At 44.9% G+C, this 14,031-nt stretch overlaps 1 protein-coding gene across 1 annotated transcript in view; it reads left to right on the top strand.

Moving 5' to 3' along the window:
* The window catches only part of LOC126284928 (transcription factor ETV7), a 113,073-nt gene extending 107,041 nt beyond the window's left edge, over nucleotides 1-6,032 (top strand). Inside the window, exon 4 of the mRNA XM_049984192.1 lies at nucleotides 1,258-6,032. Coding sequence (XP_049840149.1) covers nucleotides 1,258-1,478 — 221 coding nt within the window. The 3' untranslated portion in view covers nucleotides 1,479-6,032. The remainder of the gene's footprint in view (nucleotides 1-1,257) is intronic.
* Nucleotides 6,033-14,031: the final 7,999 nt, after the last annotated feature.

Raw genomic sequence — 14,031 nt, 5'->3', positions numbered from 1 at the left:
GGACAAACACACACTCGACTCGAACCTCCGCCGGGACCAGCCGCACAGTACATGACTGCACCGCCCTAGACCGCTCAGCTAATCCCGCGAGAAAATGTTCGACTGCTGCCCTGGCCAGCACATTCTCCAGATCTCGCACCGACTGAAAACGTCTGGTCAATGGTGGTCGAGCAACTGGCTCGGCACAATACGTCAGTCACTACTCTTGATGAACTGTGGCATCGTGTTGAAGCTGCATGGGCAGCTGTACCTGTACACGCCATCCAAGCTCTGTTTGACTCAATGCGCAGGCGTATCAAGGCCGTTATTACGGCCAGAGGTGGTTGTTCCGGGTACTGATTTCTCAGGCTGTATGCTCCCAAATAGCGTGAAAATGTAATCACATGTCAGTTCTAGTGTAGTATATTTGTCCAATGAATACTCGTTTATCATCTGCATTTCTTCTTGGTGTAGCAATTTTAATGGCCAGTAGTGCATAAATCTTTGTGTACCAGTCGAAGCGCCTCGCTGATTGGCAGTTCTTTATTATGCGTCAATTAGTAAAGATATTATTATACTTTTGCAGACTGCCACTTACGGGAAACCTCGCTGCTGTGCCGTTTCATAAACAGTGGTTACAAATAATATCTGCAGACACGTGGCGCTCCCCTCTTTCATATGAAGTTTCGTCCTTCGTTGCGTTTGCTTCGTATGGGCGCAAATGCGAACAATAGCTAGCGTATTCAATAGCTGAGCTGATGCCACGTTGGTATATTTCGACTCTGATAGAAACGCGTGGCCCAGCCAAGCGGACAGCAGCGGTCAGTGCGGAAGCCTGGCCGACACACGCTAGCGCACACGCACACTGCCCGGCCCAGCAGCCGACACACACACACACACACACACACACACACACACACACACACAGACCCGTCAGCGTATGTTGCGCGCACCAGTCAAACACCGCTTGCAAATCAAACCCTCTCTTTCACAGCTAAACACAGTCGGTCGTGTCACAATGCATAGAGGTATTTAAACAGTCATTCTTCCTGCACTCTACCTGTTCTTACGACTCAGTAGTTGAGGAAGATAAGTTGCTTATGTTCGTGTGACTACCATAACTCAGGCACTAGCCAGCTGGGAACTGCGGATGCCGCTGCTACGCTCCTTACGTTGCTGTACTCATTGTGTGGTTTCTGTAACGTGTGGTGCAAACATTGTTCTCGTTGTTCCCTGTCAGTGACCTTTGTTTAACGCACGCCTGTGGTGTGTTGGCAGACCCGCGCAGCTGGTCGCGGGAACACGTGTCGCTGTGGCTGCAGCAGATGCAGGCGGAGCACGGCCTGCCGCTCGTCCCTGCGGACCGCTTCCTCATGAACGGCAAGGCTCTCTGCCTCATGACCGTCGACATGTTCCTCGGCCGCGTGCCGCTGGGCGGCAAGCTGCTCTACAAGGACTTCCAGCTGCGCCTCGGCCGCGCCATGCACTCCTGCAGCTGAGTTGGCAGCACTGCGCAGTCAGAGATCACACGCGGTGCCCTCGCAGCTGACTCCAAGATGGCATAGCTGTCTCTCTGGCGGCGTCAAGACCGGTGCGCGGATATGTATTTATGACTATAAGTTCCTCGTTATGCAAATAAGTTTACAGAATCGATTTAAGTTTACCTGTGACACGTTTTGTGCAGAAACGGCACTGTAACGATTTTTGTTACATCGCCTCAGACTATTTAAAATTACAGAGATAGGCTACTAAATTTCGAAACTAATGACCGACCATATAGAACATCAACATAACAAGACTGCCAGTGCTATGAGTGGCGATGTTCACTTTCTCGTAAACAAAGCTGTCTGTTAATGCTGACTAGTTTGTCTTCAGTTAGGTCGAATTAGTGATGGGAACAAACGAATGAAAACAATCGACTCTTTCGGTTCTAGCGTCACGCATCCGTTGAATTATTCATTCATTCTTTTCTTAAGTGAAACCAGTCTGTGGGAGCAGCCAAATGTAAACAATCGAATCAGTCTGTTACAGTCTTACATGTCGGTTACATTATTCACTCATTTCTTTCACGTGAAACCATTCTGTGAGAGCAACCGAATGAAAACAGTCGATTCAGTCTGGTAGTGTTTTGTGTACTGGCTGAGTTGTTCATTCTTTCTTTGCCAGAGAAACCAATCTTTTTTTTAGGATTTCTGTCGGTCAGTTTCGTTCACTCATTTGAGACCACTGTTTAGTGGTTTTGTTAGCTAAGTTATCCAGTTATTCTTCTGAGTGGAACGAGTCTGTATTAATTTCATTAGATGAAGTAAAATAGTGGTATGCAAAGTGTTGTGATTGACAGTTTTTACAACACAACTTTTATTTACGTGAGTCTACATGGAAATGACTGAATAACAACGAAAAGTCACAATCACAAAGCCAGTAAGAATTTCCTTCCTACCAGAGGCAACAAAGATAACTTTTAAGTTTTCCCGCACACACACACACACACACACACACACACACACACACACACACTTAATACCAAGTCCTATTCCGACGGCGAAGACGTACTCTTCCGTGGGGACGTCCTTGAGATCGGTATTCGGCATGAACTGACGTCCGATGCTGGTTCTAGCCTTTAAATAGTATTGGTCAGCCCATCAGATGTTGTTGTAGTAATACTTTCTGCAGGCCATCTCGAACACCCTCTGCAGGAAGTGGTACGCGGAATGTCTTTTACCAAAACAGCCGATGTTTACCATTGCTTACGCCTTTGGGCATAGGCGACCTCGGTCCTGTGTCGTGTTAGATGTGTTGCCGGCCCGCAGGGGCTACCTTGGCGACGGCGTGTGATCAAAACGTAACGGGAATCTGTTTTTCTTCAAGAATCTTTATTATTAATTTATCGACATCAACTTTGTCCTCTTCAATGTAATCTCCCTCAGATAGTACATTTTTTCCAATCTTAGAAGTTCTTCTGTTCCTCTCTTTTCGTAATGGTGTTTAGCTCCTTCAGCGATTTTATTCTTACCTCACCAAAGGTGGCAAAACGACGTCATTTCACGATTCTCTTCACCCTCACAATTAGAAAGAAATTCCAGGAGGCCGTGTGCGGCGAATACGGTGCCTGAGGCAACATAATGCTTTTGTTTTTTGCAAAAAAAAAAAAAAAAAAATCATGAACAGGCTTTGAGATATGAGCGTGAGCATTATCGTGGTGCAATTTCCACGAGTGCTTTAGTCACAATTCTGGTCGTTTTCTTCGGATTGCTTCACTCAGATGGCGCATAACTTCCAAGTAGTAATCATTACTCATAAAGTTAGACAGCATCGCCTGTGGATCTCAGCGATCTCGTGCTAATCTTGTTTTAATCATCAGTATTAATTATTGACTTTTCGACGATACGGCACACATGATGCACTATCCCACTGTAACCGAAGAAAGCTGTAAAAAGAAACTCCACACGTGATCGAGCTTGTCGAACTTTTTCGGCCTTGGCTCTTCAGGAAGTTTCCGTAGGGACCCTTGATCATACCCGTATACTCATGTTTCATCACCTGCTATAACCTTCTCCACAAGTTCTGGATCGTTGTGACTTCATTCAGCGATCCCTGCGCCATGTCTACACGACATTGTTTTTGGCCGAAATCCAACAGTTTCGGAACAAACTTTGTGCTATAGATTTCATGCCCACAAAATCTGAAAAAAATTGCTTGGCATGAGTCAAAAAGACATGCTAACGTTATCAGCAAGCTCTCTGATGGTTACTATGGGATCTTCGAGAACCATTTACTTTACTTCTTCTACATTGTCATCAGTAATTGATGTGCTAGGGCGTCCAGGAGAGTTGTTATTTTCAACGTCTTCTCGGGCCTCTTTGAAACGTTTATACCACTCGTAAACTCTTGTCTTACTCATAGCAGATTCGCCAAAAGCCCCAGTCAGCATCTCGAATGCTTTGCTGCACTTCATTTTTCATCAATGTAACTTCTCTGATCGGTCTTGTTAGAAAGTAAAAACATTAGCATCTTTTCTACTACCAACAATAAAGTAAATATTCAAAGCAGCTGAAAATGCAACCATACGCCAGGAACAGGTGTACGAACATGCCAAAAAAATTGAAACTCGGATTTATAAAGCCTGCAGAATTAAAAAATTCCCGTTACTTTTTGATCACACCTCGTACAATACGGAATATACACATACCCCCAGGGGATAACCATATCCCCACGTGTACACGAAGTCATCTCCGCGGTCACGTTAAAGTTAAAATAACCAATATAAATCCTTTTCTGAATAACGGAATGCAAACAAACTGCAAAACTTTGAAACTGTTCCTTCCGTCTCCACTACTATGCTTGCTCAACATTGTAGCTTACTTCCTTTGTTAGCTAATTTTATCTGAAAGAATTATTGCACAGCTATCTATTTATCAGAAGAAAAGAAGAATTAGTTATTCGGTACATAATTAAATGAATATTTATTAATTATATTGCTTATTAAAAACTTCTAGCCGAGAGCGTCTCGCGCTCTCCACGTCAGCGTCCCGCTGCCGCCAGGACCGGAGTAACAGACACGGCGAGGAGGTGGCGCGGTGGCCAGTCAATCGCCGCTGACTCCGGCACTACTGCGCTGGTGCTCGCCACCTCCTTGCACTGTCTGCTACCCTGGTCCTGGCGGCACCGGGAGAAGGCTACGGCGGCGATGCCTCGCCCCCCAAAAGGGGGGCATTTGCACAGATACATTCTTCATATTGCTGACGTAATCGAGAAAAACTTGTGTCAGTCTGTTCTCTCACATTGAGTGAAACTTCAAGCTGAAGACTAACATGGTTGCAGACTAGTTTCATGGGCTGTTTCTATTTGACTGGAAAAAAAGACTAAAAGGAATAAACAACCACCTAGTCAGTGGGGTGGGTGGCCAATCGGTTGTTGCAGACAGACCTTTGTCCTATCACTAGGTCGTACTGATGTTGTCTATATATTTTATTGACAAATGTTCTGAATTTGTCTATTTGTGATAACTAATGAATAAGTCAATCTAAGGACCTAACAACTGTGCTCCTAGAGACAGTTCTGTATCTCGTAACTATTTAATCATGTGTACAACAAACAACATAAAATGTGTGGGAATTAATAAGAATGAGGTTCACTTATGAATAAGGTTTCTTATAATATCATTATTTATTAAGAAACTTTCTTGTTACGTTTAAGCATCACTTTGCAGCCCACTACCTGTATGGATACTGAGTATAATAAGAGTGTGGGTTGGCTGAAAAGGAAAACCATAGCACTGAGCAGAGCTACTGGCAATACCACCTTCCCCCTCCCCCAGCTCATTCACACAGAATACGAATGGAAGGATGTCACTTCCACTTCTGTGATGTTACTGCTAAACACTAATGAGTAAATGACATTCAGTTTTTCTTCTTCTGTGTGACACACACAGTGTTCATGCACAATCGTTCATTTGTTGCACCTCAGAGCAAATGAAGCTGGTTCCTAGTTGTTACACGGAGCAATGAACTCATGGTACACGTAGCAAAGGAATTTCGTGAAACATTTATAATCCTTGTAAAATAATTTAAAAAATGAAGCTAACATTTTGTTTGTGTTTTCTCCCACTCAGCCGTAAGCATAAAACAGTTTCTCCTACATTCTCGTATAAAGAAATTCGGCTTTACAAAAGTCAACAAAGTCCATACAACAATCGAAAAAATCTAACTAAACATTTGCAGTAGACACAACAGACCGAGCTCTACTTCTGTGTCTCCCAACTTTTTCAATGTTGTTTATCTCATCCTAGAAAATGAGTCAGCAACCTTTGGGAAGAACTGTGGTATGCTTTTAAATATTTCCATCATTTGTAGCGCAGTCAAAATAATAGAGTTCTAAAATGTATTCATCTTCCAACAGCACTGAAAAACTAAAACCGTCCAACTGTATTCATATAATACAGTCAGCATATGTTATTAAATGAAATGTAAGATGTGTAGGTTTCAGCGAACTTTGTCTGTGTCATAATTTATTGCACTTCTTGTAAATGTGTAAATAAACGTTTTTATTTATGATGTATTTCTCTTTATTTATTACCTTGTCATGCAGCAAAGTTGCTCGTGAGCCTAATTCCAGTCAGATATGTAAATAATATGTTGTCCTAACTCAAGTATGTAAGTAATTTTCTTTATTTAAAGTGTGTTGGAAAAGACCAGTCACTTTTGCCATGAAGTCCATAAAACGAGTTTTTAATTTCAAAATACAGTACATGGTTTTCACACAGAGTATCTCTTCCAAACAAAGTAAAATATGTTCTCATGTACTGAACCAAATGTAATCGTACTAAATGTGTCTAATATGAGTAATATGAAAACAAAAAATTTCGCACAAACTGCAACATTTTCAGAGCGAAAACAAGAGCGTTTCCTGAAACAGTAAGTGAACCAAGGCACATAAGCTACTCTCAGTTTTGTTTTTGTCAATGGGAGACAGTATTATCATAATTTTAAGCATTGTTCATTGTTATTATAACCACAGAAACTCACAATTATCTCACAGGTTATGTGTCATGTACCAAATCATTGAAAAGCTTCACTGCTGTCTTACCACAGAACATAATGAAACTCATAATATTCTGCCTGTTACTTTGTTTTAGAAATACAAGGGGCAATCAAGAAGTTTACCTTTGAAGGGCACATTAACCCCTTGCTTTCATGTTGGTCGCTATATACCAACATCAGAGTGTCACTAGGTTGCATATACGCTGCAGCAACGGCCTCAAACAGAAACTTTTTGATCGCCCCTTATGTGTGAGAGATAGGTATATCATTTATCTTGAAGACTTCTCAAAAGGAAGGAAGGAAGATTAGATTTAACATCCTGTAGGCATCGAGGTCATTAGAGATGGAGCACAAGCTGGGAATGTTGCAAAAATAGGGAAGGAAATTGGTGTGCTCTTTCAAAAGAACAATCTTCTACTTCCTGGAGCGACTAAGGAAAATCATGGAAAATCTAAACCTAGTTGGAAAATGCATATTTTTTTTAATACTTGAATACTTCATCTCCAGGTAAGAAATTACAAAGTTAAATTACATTTACAATCTCGACAAACATACTCATATATAGTATTTCTTTCTTCTAGTATTTAATACACAAATTTACTGTGTTTTCTTTTACATAGCTCTTTATCATACTCTGTACATAAAATTACATAATTCTGTATTCTCACTGTTATTTTATGACTGAATATTACATTTCTTAAAGACCTCAAGACAAAAAGCAACTGAATGGCTGCAATACTATGTACAAGAATACCATGCCACTATAATGTTAGCAAATGTCTCACACAACTAATCTGCATCAGTAACGGTTTGAGCTCTGAAATACAAGTGGAAGCCAGTTTAATAATTACTAAATTTTTCGGGCTTTCAGCATGCTGAAAGTGGATTAGGCTCACAATGCTTTTCCTTCAATAAAAAATAAATAAAATAAAAGAGAGAGAGAGAGAGAGAGAGAGAGAGAGAGAGAGAGAGAGAGAGAGAGGTATGGATTCTGTCATAAATTACATTAATAAGTCTATCTAAAAACAAAGTTGATGTAACTTACCAAACGAAAGCGTTGGTATGTTGATACACACACAAACAAACACAAACACACACACAAAATTCAAGCTTTCGCAACCCACGGTTGCTTCATCAGGAAAGAGGGAAGGAGAGTAACTTACATCAACTTTGTTTTTAGATATATTTTTCCCACGCGGAATGTTTCCCTCTATTATGTACATTAATAAGTCTCCTTTATTTATTGATGGTGCCTAGTTTTGGGCATTGGTTACAATCTCAAACTGTCTGTCTTCATAAGTAATTGAAGGCTGGACGTAGCTTACATATGATAGGACCATATGGACCCTACAAGCATAACAGTCACACATTTAAGTCAATTAAAATAAATAAAACTTAAATGAAATGAATTCAGCTTAAACAAACTTAACTCATTTAGTGAAGACAGGGAAGATATGTCCAAAACAATTTTAAAATATTAAATAATTTCAGTACCTCCACAAAATATGGGCTCCCAGATTATTATTACAAGAGACAACAGGTTTCTATTTGGAAGTTTCTCCTGAACAGCAGCTTATAATAATTAATCGTTATTAATGACAAATTGTGTAGGCATTTATTGCTATTGTCAAGTACCTGCGAATATAACTTTGGTGAGACTGTATAAAATGTGTAGGCCTACATTGTTTATATTAAAGTGTCAGTATTTTAATTACATATAAAATGACGTAACGCCAATATTGCATCATTAGTGAACTATTTTTTAACTGTCAGTGCAGTGATTAGATTTTAAATGATATAAATACTTTCAAAATAATACGATAATTAGGTTGGAACCATAATAACTGTATTATTTTAAAACAAGGTTCAACAATTATGGTTTTAACTATAATTAACTTATTACTTTCAATATATTTACATCATTTACCATCTCATGTAATACGCATGTCACATAATTCTAGATGTGAGTACAAAATAGTCACTTTAATATAAACAACATTCATATTTTATGCACTCTCACTGAATTGCATTTGCAGATACTGCACAATGGTGATAAATGATGAAACAATCTGTCATTAATAAAGACTAGTTACTATAAGCAACCATTCAATACCTGTATTGTTCCAACTTATGATGCAATGTTCCTTCAGACATGCATGCACACTGGTGACTACAGCTGTTGCAAAATACAAGAAATGTATTTGCAGTTGTGAATAAGGACACCAATCAGCTGTATTACAAAATGACACCTATGAAAATTTTTGCTGGACCGGGACTCAAACCCAGATTTCCCACTTATTTTAGGCAGTCGCCATGTCATTTGGCTGTCCGAGCATGACTCACAGCCAGATCCGAAATTCCATATGGCATCAATCATTTGTATACAAACTGTACTCATACATCCACTATGTAAATACCCGTGCAGGGGAAACATTTTACTTGAATGTCTTTTGCCCAGTGTCATGCAATGTAATTCGGAATTATACTGGTACTGCAATATTGTATGTATCCGGTGCAACAATGTATGTATCTGATAACACCAGGCAAGATACTTTTAAGTAAAATATCTGCTCAGTACAAGAATATACATAGTGGATGTACAGGTGGTAGACAAATGGTTGATAACATAAGGAAGCTTGGGTGTGGCCAAGAGTTGTGTTTAGATAACCAAGTGGCTATGGTGACCACTCATGATAAGTGGGAAATCAGGGTGAAAGTCATGCCCAGTCCAGCACAAATTTTAACTGTCATCATTCCATATTTACAACTGTAAATACACTCCTGGAAATTGAAATAAGAACACCGTGAATTCATTGTCCCAGGAAGGGGAAACTTTATTGACACATTCCTGGGGTCAGATACATCACATGATCACACTGACAGAACCACAGGCACATAGACACAGGCAACAGAGCATGCACAATGTCGGCACTAGTACAGTGTATATCCACCTTTCGCAGCAATGCAGGCTGCTATTCTCCCATGGAGACGATCATAGAGATGCTGGATGTAGTCCTGTGGAATGGCTTGCCATGCCATTTCCACCTGGCGCCTCAGTTGGACCAGCGTTCGTGCTGGACGTGCAGACCGCGTGAGACGACGCTTCATCCAGTCCCAAACATGCTCAATGGGGGACAGATCCGGAGATCTTGCTGGCCAGGGTAGTTGACTTACACCTTCTAGAGCACGTTGGGTGGCACGGGATACATGCGGACGTGCATTGTCCTGCTGGAACATCAAGTTCCCTTGCCGGTCTAGGAATGGTAGAACGATGGGTTCGATGACGGTTTGGATGTACCGTGCACTATTCAGTGTCCCCTCGACGATCACCAGAGGTGTACGGCCAGTGTAGGAGATTGCTCCCCACACCGTGATGCCGGGTGTTGGCCCTGTGTGCCTCGGTCGTATGCAGTCCTGATTGTGGCGCTCACCTGCACGGCGCCAAACACGCATACGACCATCATTGGCACCAAGGCAGAAGCGACTCTCATCGCTGAAGACGACACATCTCCATTCGTCCCTCCATTCAAGCCTATCGCGACACCACTGGAGGCGGGCTGCATGATGTTGGGGCATGAGGGGAAGACGGCCTAACGGTGTGCGGGACCGTAGCCCAGCTTCATGGAGACGGTTGCGAATGGTCCTCGCCGATACCCCAGGAGCAACAGTGTCCCTAATTTGCTGGGAAGTGGCGGTGCGGTCCCGTACGGCACTGCGTAGGATCCTACGGTTTTGGCGTGCATCCGTGCGTCGCTGCGGTCGGGTCCCAGGTCGACGGGCACGTGCACCTTCCGCCGACCACTGGCGACAACATCGATGTACTGTGGAGACCTCACGCCCCACGTGTTGAGCAATTCGGCGGTACGTCCACCCGGCCTCCCGCATGCCCACTATACGCTGTCGCTCAAAGTCCGTCAACTGCACATACGGTTCACGTCCACGCTGTCGCGGCATGCTACCAGTGTTAAAGACTGCGATGGAGCTCCGTATGCCACGGCAAACTGGCTCACACTGACGGCGGCGGTGCACAAATGCTGCTCAGCTAGCGCCATTCGACGGCCAACACCGCGGTTCCTAGTGTGTCCGCTGTGCCGTGCGTGTGATCATTGCTTGTACATCCCTCTCGCAGTGTCCGGAGCAAATATGGTGGGTCTGACACACCGGTGTGTGTGTGTGTGTGTGTGTTTGAGGTTTACGGGCGCTAAACAGCGTGGTCATCAGCGCCCAAACGCATAGAAACAGGAACACAAGCGGTGAAGGGACGAAGACGGACGCCGAACAAGGAGAACGGCTAAAAGACACAGGCCTGACGCAGTTCCAAATGCGCACATACAGAGGCAAAACAAGAGGAGAAGAAACACACTAAAAAAGGAAAGGAAACACAAGGAAAAGAGAACAGATACCGGAGGGAAACAAGGAGGTAATCGTGACTGGCGGACCTCTTACCTAAAATCTGGGTGAGCCAGTCACCCAGCAGCACATTAAAACCTTCTCCCTAAAATCCGAGGCAACAGATTGGACAGGACACAAAACCGTAAGACCTTAACCACAGTCGCTGCGTCGTCTTGCAAAATAGAGGGCAAATCCGGTGGCAAGGAAACCACCGCCCTCTGGTCAGAGAATAAAAGACAGTCAAGTAAAATGTGGCGGACAGTAATCTGGACGCAACAAGCACTGCAGATTGGGGGGTCCTCCCGCCGGAGTAAAAAACCATGCGTGAAGGGACTGTGTCCAATGCGGAGGCGAGTGAGGAGAACCTCATCCCGCCTGTATGACTGGTAGGACGTACGCCATGGTCGCGTAGTGGCCTTTACCAGACGCAGCTTATTGTCAGAAACTGCCAACCACTCCTCTTCCCATTGATGCATAACACGAAAACGCAAAAGGGAGGTTACAGCATGGAGGGGGACGGCACATTCAACAACGTGAGGGAGGGAACATGCATCTTTGGCAGCCACATCCGCCAGTTCGTTTCCCCTAATACCCACGTGCCCCGGCACCCAGCAGAAATAAACCTCCTTCCCCTGCCGTTGCAGGTGGAGTAGGGCATCATGGATGTTCTGGACGACCGTATCCGCTGGGTACAAGTGTTGCATGGTCTGAAGGGCACTCAGGGAGTCAGAAAAGATGAGGAACTTAAGACTGGTAACACATCTCATCTGCTCCAATGCCCGCAAGACTGCAAGCAATTCGGCATCGAGGATGGTAAACGCCGCAGGAAGCCGTAACTTGACGACTCGATCAGGGAAAACAACAGCACAACCAACAGTGTCCCCCTGTTTAGAGCCATCTGTGAATACAGGTACATGGTCCGGATGCTGGTTTAAAATATCGTAAAATAAGGAGGTAAAAACAAACGCCGGAGTGCAGTTCCTCCGGTTCTCCGACAAGTCTAAAAGGATGCTGGGCCTCTGGAGCAACCAGGGAGGCAGGCGAGTAAAACCTTGTCGTTGGGGGGCCACACGCTCCACACCAAGGGACGCAAGCAAATGCTTGGCACGAATCCCAAATGGTTTTGTTGCCCTGGGACGACTGGAAAAGAGACGTTCCATAGGCGGTCGGGCAACGGTAGGGTACGCAGGGGAGGTAGGACAGGCAAGGAAATGACACACCCGTCGCACCATGAGGAGTTTCCGCCGGATGGCGAGCGGCGGTTCCCCTGCCTCAGCACACAGGCTGGGGATGGGACTGGTACGGAAGGCACCAGTGGCCAGCCTGATACCCTCATGGTGTACTGCGTCAAGGATCTTCAGATACGAAGGCCTTGCTGACCCATACACGGTGCAAGCATAGTCAAGACGCGATCGGACGAAAGCCCTATAAAACTGCAGCAGACGCGCCCGATCTGCTCCCCAGGACCGATGGCTCAGACACTTCAAAATATTCAGTGCCTTCAGGGCCCGCACCTTGAGGTCTTTAAGGTGAGGCAACCACGACAACTTGGAATCAAAAGTGAGGCCCAGGAACCTCACAGTGTCTCTAAAAGGAAGAACGGTGTCCCTCAGACGCAATTCAGGGGAGGTAAAAAGACGCCGAGAACGATTAAAATGAACACACACAGATTTGTCTGCAGAAAAGGTAAAACCCGTCTTTGCAGTCCATGCCTCTAAGCGCTTTATCGTAAGCTGTAACTGCCGACTAGCACTGACAAGACTGGAGGAAGAACAGAAAACAGCAAAATCGTCCACAAACAAGGAGCATTGGGCAGGACTCCGGATAGTGGACGTGATACTGTTAATAGCAACGGCAAAGAGGGTGACACTTAAAACACTGCCCTGAGGAACACCATTCTCCTGCACGTACAAATCCGATAGCACATTACCAACCCGATACCGAAAGAGGCGGTGAGAAAGAAAGGACCGAATGAAGATGGGGAGACGGCCACGAAAGCCCCACTCATGGAGTTGATTGAGGATAAGGCGGCGCCAAGTAGTGTCATACGCCTTATTAATGTCAAAGAAGACCCCTAGACAATGCCGGTTACGTAGAAAGGCCTGCTGGATGGCGGCCTCAAGCAGGGTCAAGTTGTCTATAGTGGAACGACATCTCCGAAAGCCACACTGAGAGGGGCTAAGGAGCTGCCTGGTCTCGAGCAGCGAAACCAGGCGGCGGTTGACCATTCGTTCCAACGTCTTCCCAACACAGCTCGTCAAGGCAATACTCCGATAACTACTGGGATGCGTTCGGTCCTTCCCTGGTTTAAGGAGGGGAATCAAAATTGCCTCCCTCCACGAGTCAGGGTACGTGCCAGATAACCATATCATATTGAAACAGTTCAGGAGAACTTCCTTGGATGGCAGCAACAGGTGCCGCAGCATGCTGTACCGGATTTGATCATGACCAGGCGCAGTATCATGAGCCACAGACAGCGCAGAATCCAGTTCCCACATTGTGAAGGGGCAGTTATAGGGTTCAGAATTTAGAGACCGGAAGTCCAAGTGACCCCTTTCGACGGCAGTGCGGTAGCGGCAGAAATCTGGATCACAGTTAATAGTGGCGGTAGATTCCGCAAAATGCATGGCCAGTGTCTGGGCAATGTCTCTCGGCGCCGTGAGGAGACATCCCTGATGCAGCAATGCCGTGACAGGTAGCTGGCTGAGTTTCCCGGAAATCCTCCTGATGGCTTCCCATACTTTCGTAGAACTAGTGGAGCGAGAGATGGAATTCAAGAACGATTGCCATGACCGTCGTTTGCTCTCTTTAATTACTCGCCGCGCTCTGGCCCTTGCCACCCGAAAGGCCGCAAGATTGTCAGCTGAGGGACGGCACTTGAAGCTTCGCAGTGCTGCACGGCGGGCGCGGATGGCTGAGTGGCACTCAGTGGTCCACCAAGGGACAGGACGCCTCTTGGGATGACCGGATGACCGTGGGATTGACAATTCAGCAGCATGAGAGATCACGGCTGCAACATGGTCTACCCATTCGTGGACGCTGGCACGGTGTTCCAAAACAGCCAGTTGGCTGAAAAGTGTCCAGTCAGCTCTGCAAAGGTGCCACCGGGGCGGCACTGGTA

Source organism: Schistocerca gregaria, chromosome 8, assembly GCF_023897955.1.
Source record: "Schistocerca gregaria isolate iqSchGreg1 chromosome 8, iqSchGreg1.2, whole genome shotgun sequence".
In the NCBI taxonomy this organism is placed as follows: Eukaryota; Metazoa; Arthropoda; class Insecta; order Orthoptera; family Acrididae; genus Schistocerca; species Schistocerca gregaria.
This window is presented reverse-complemented; position numbering and strand designations above follow the sequence as displayed.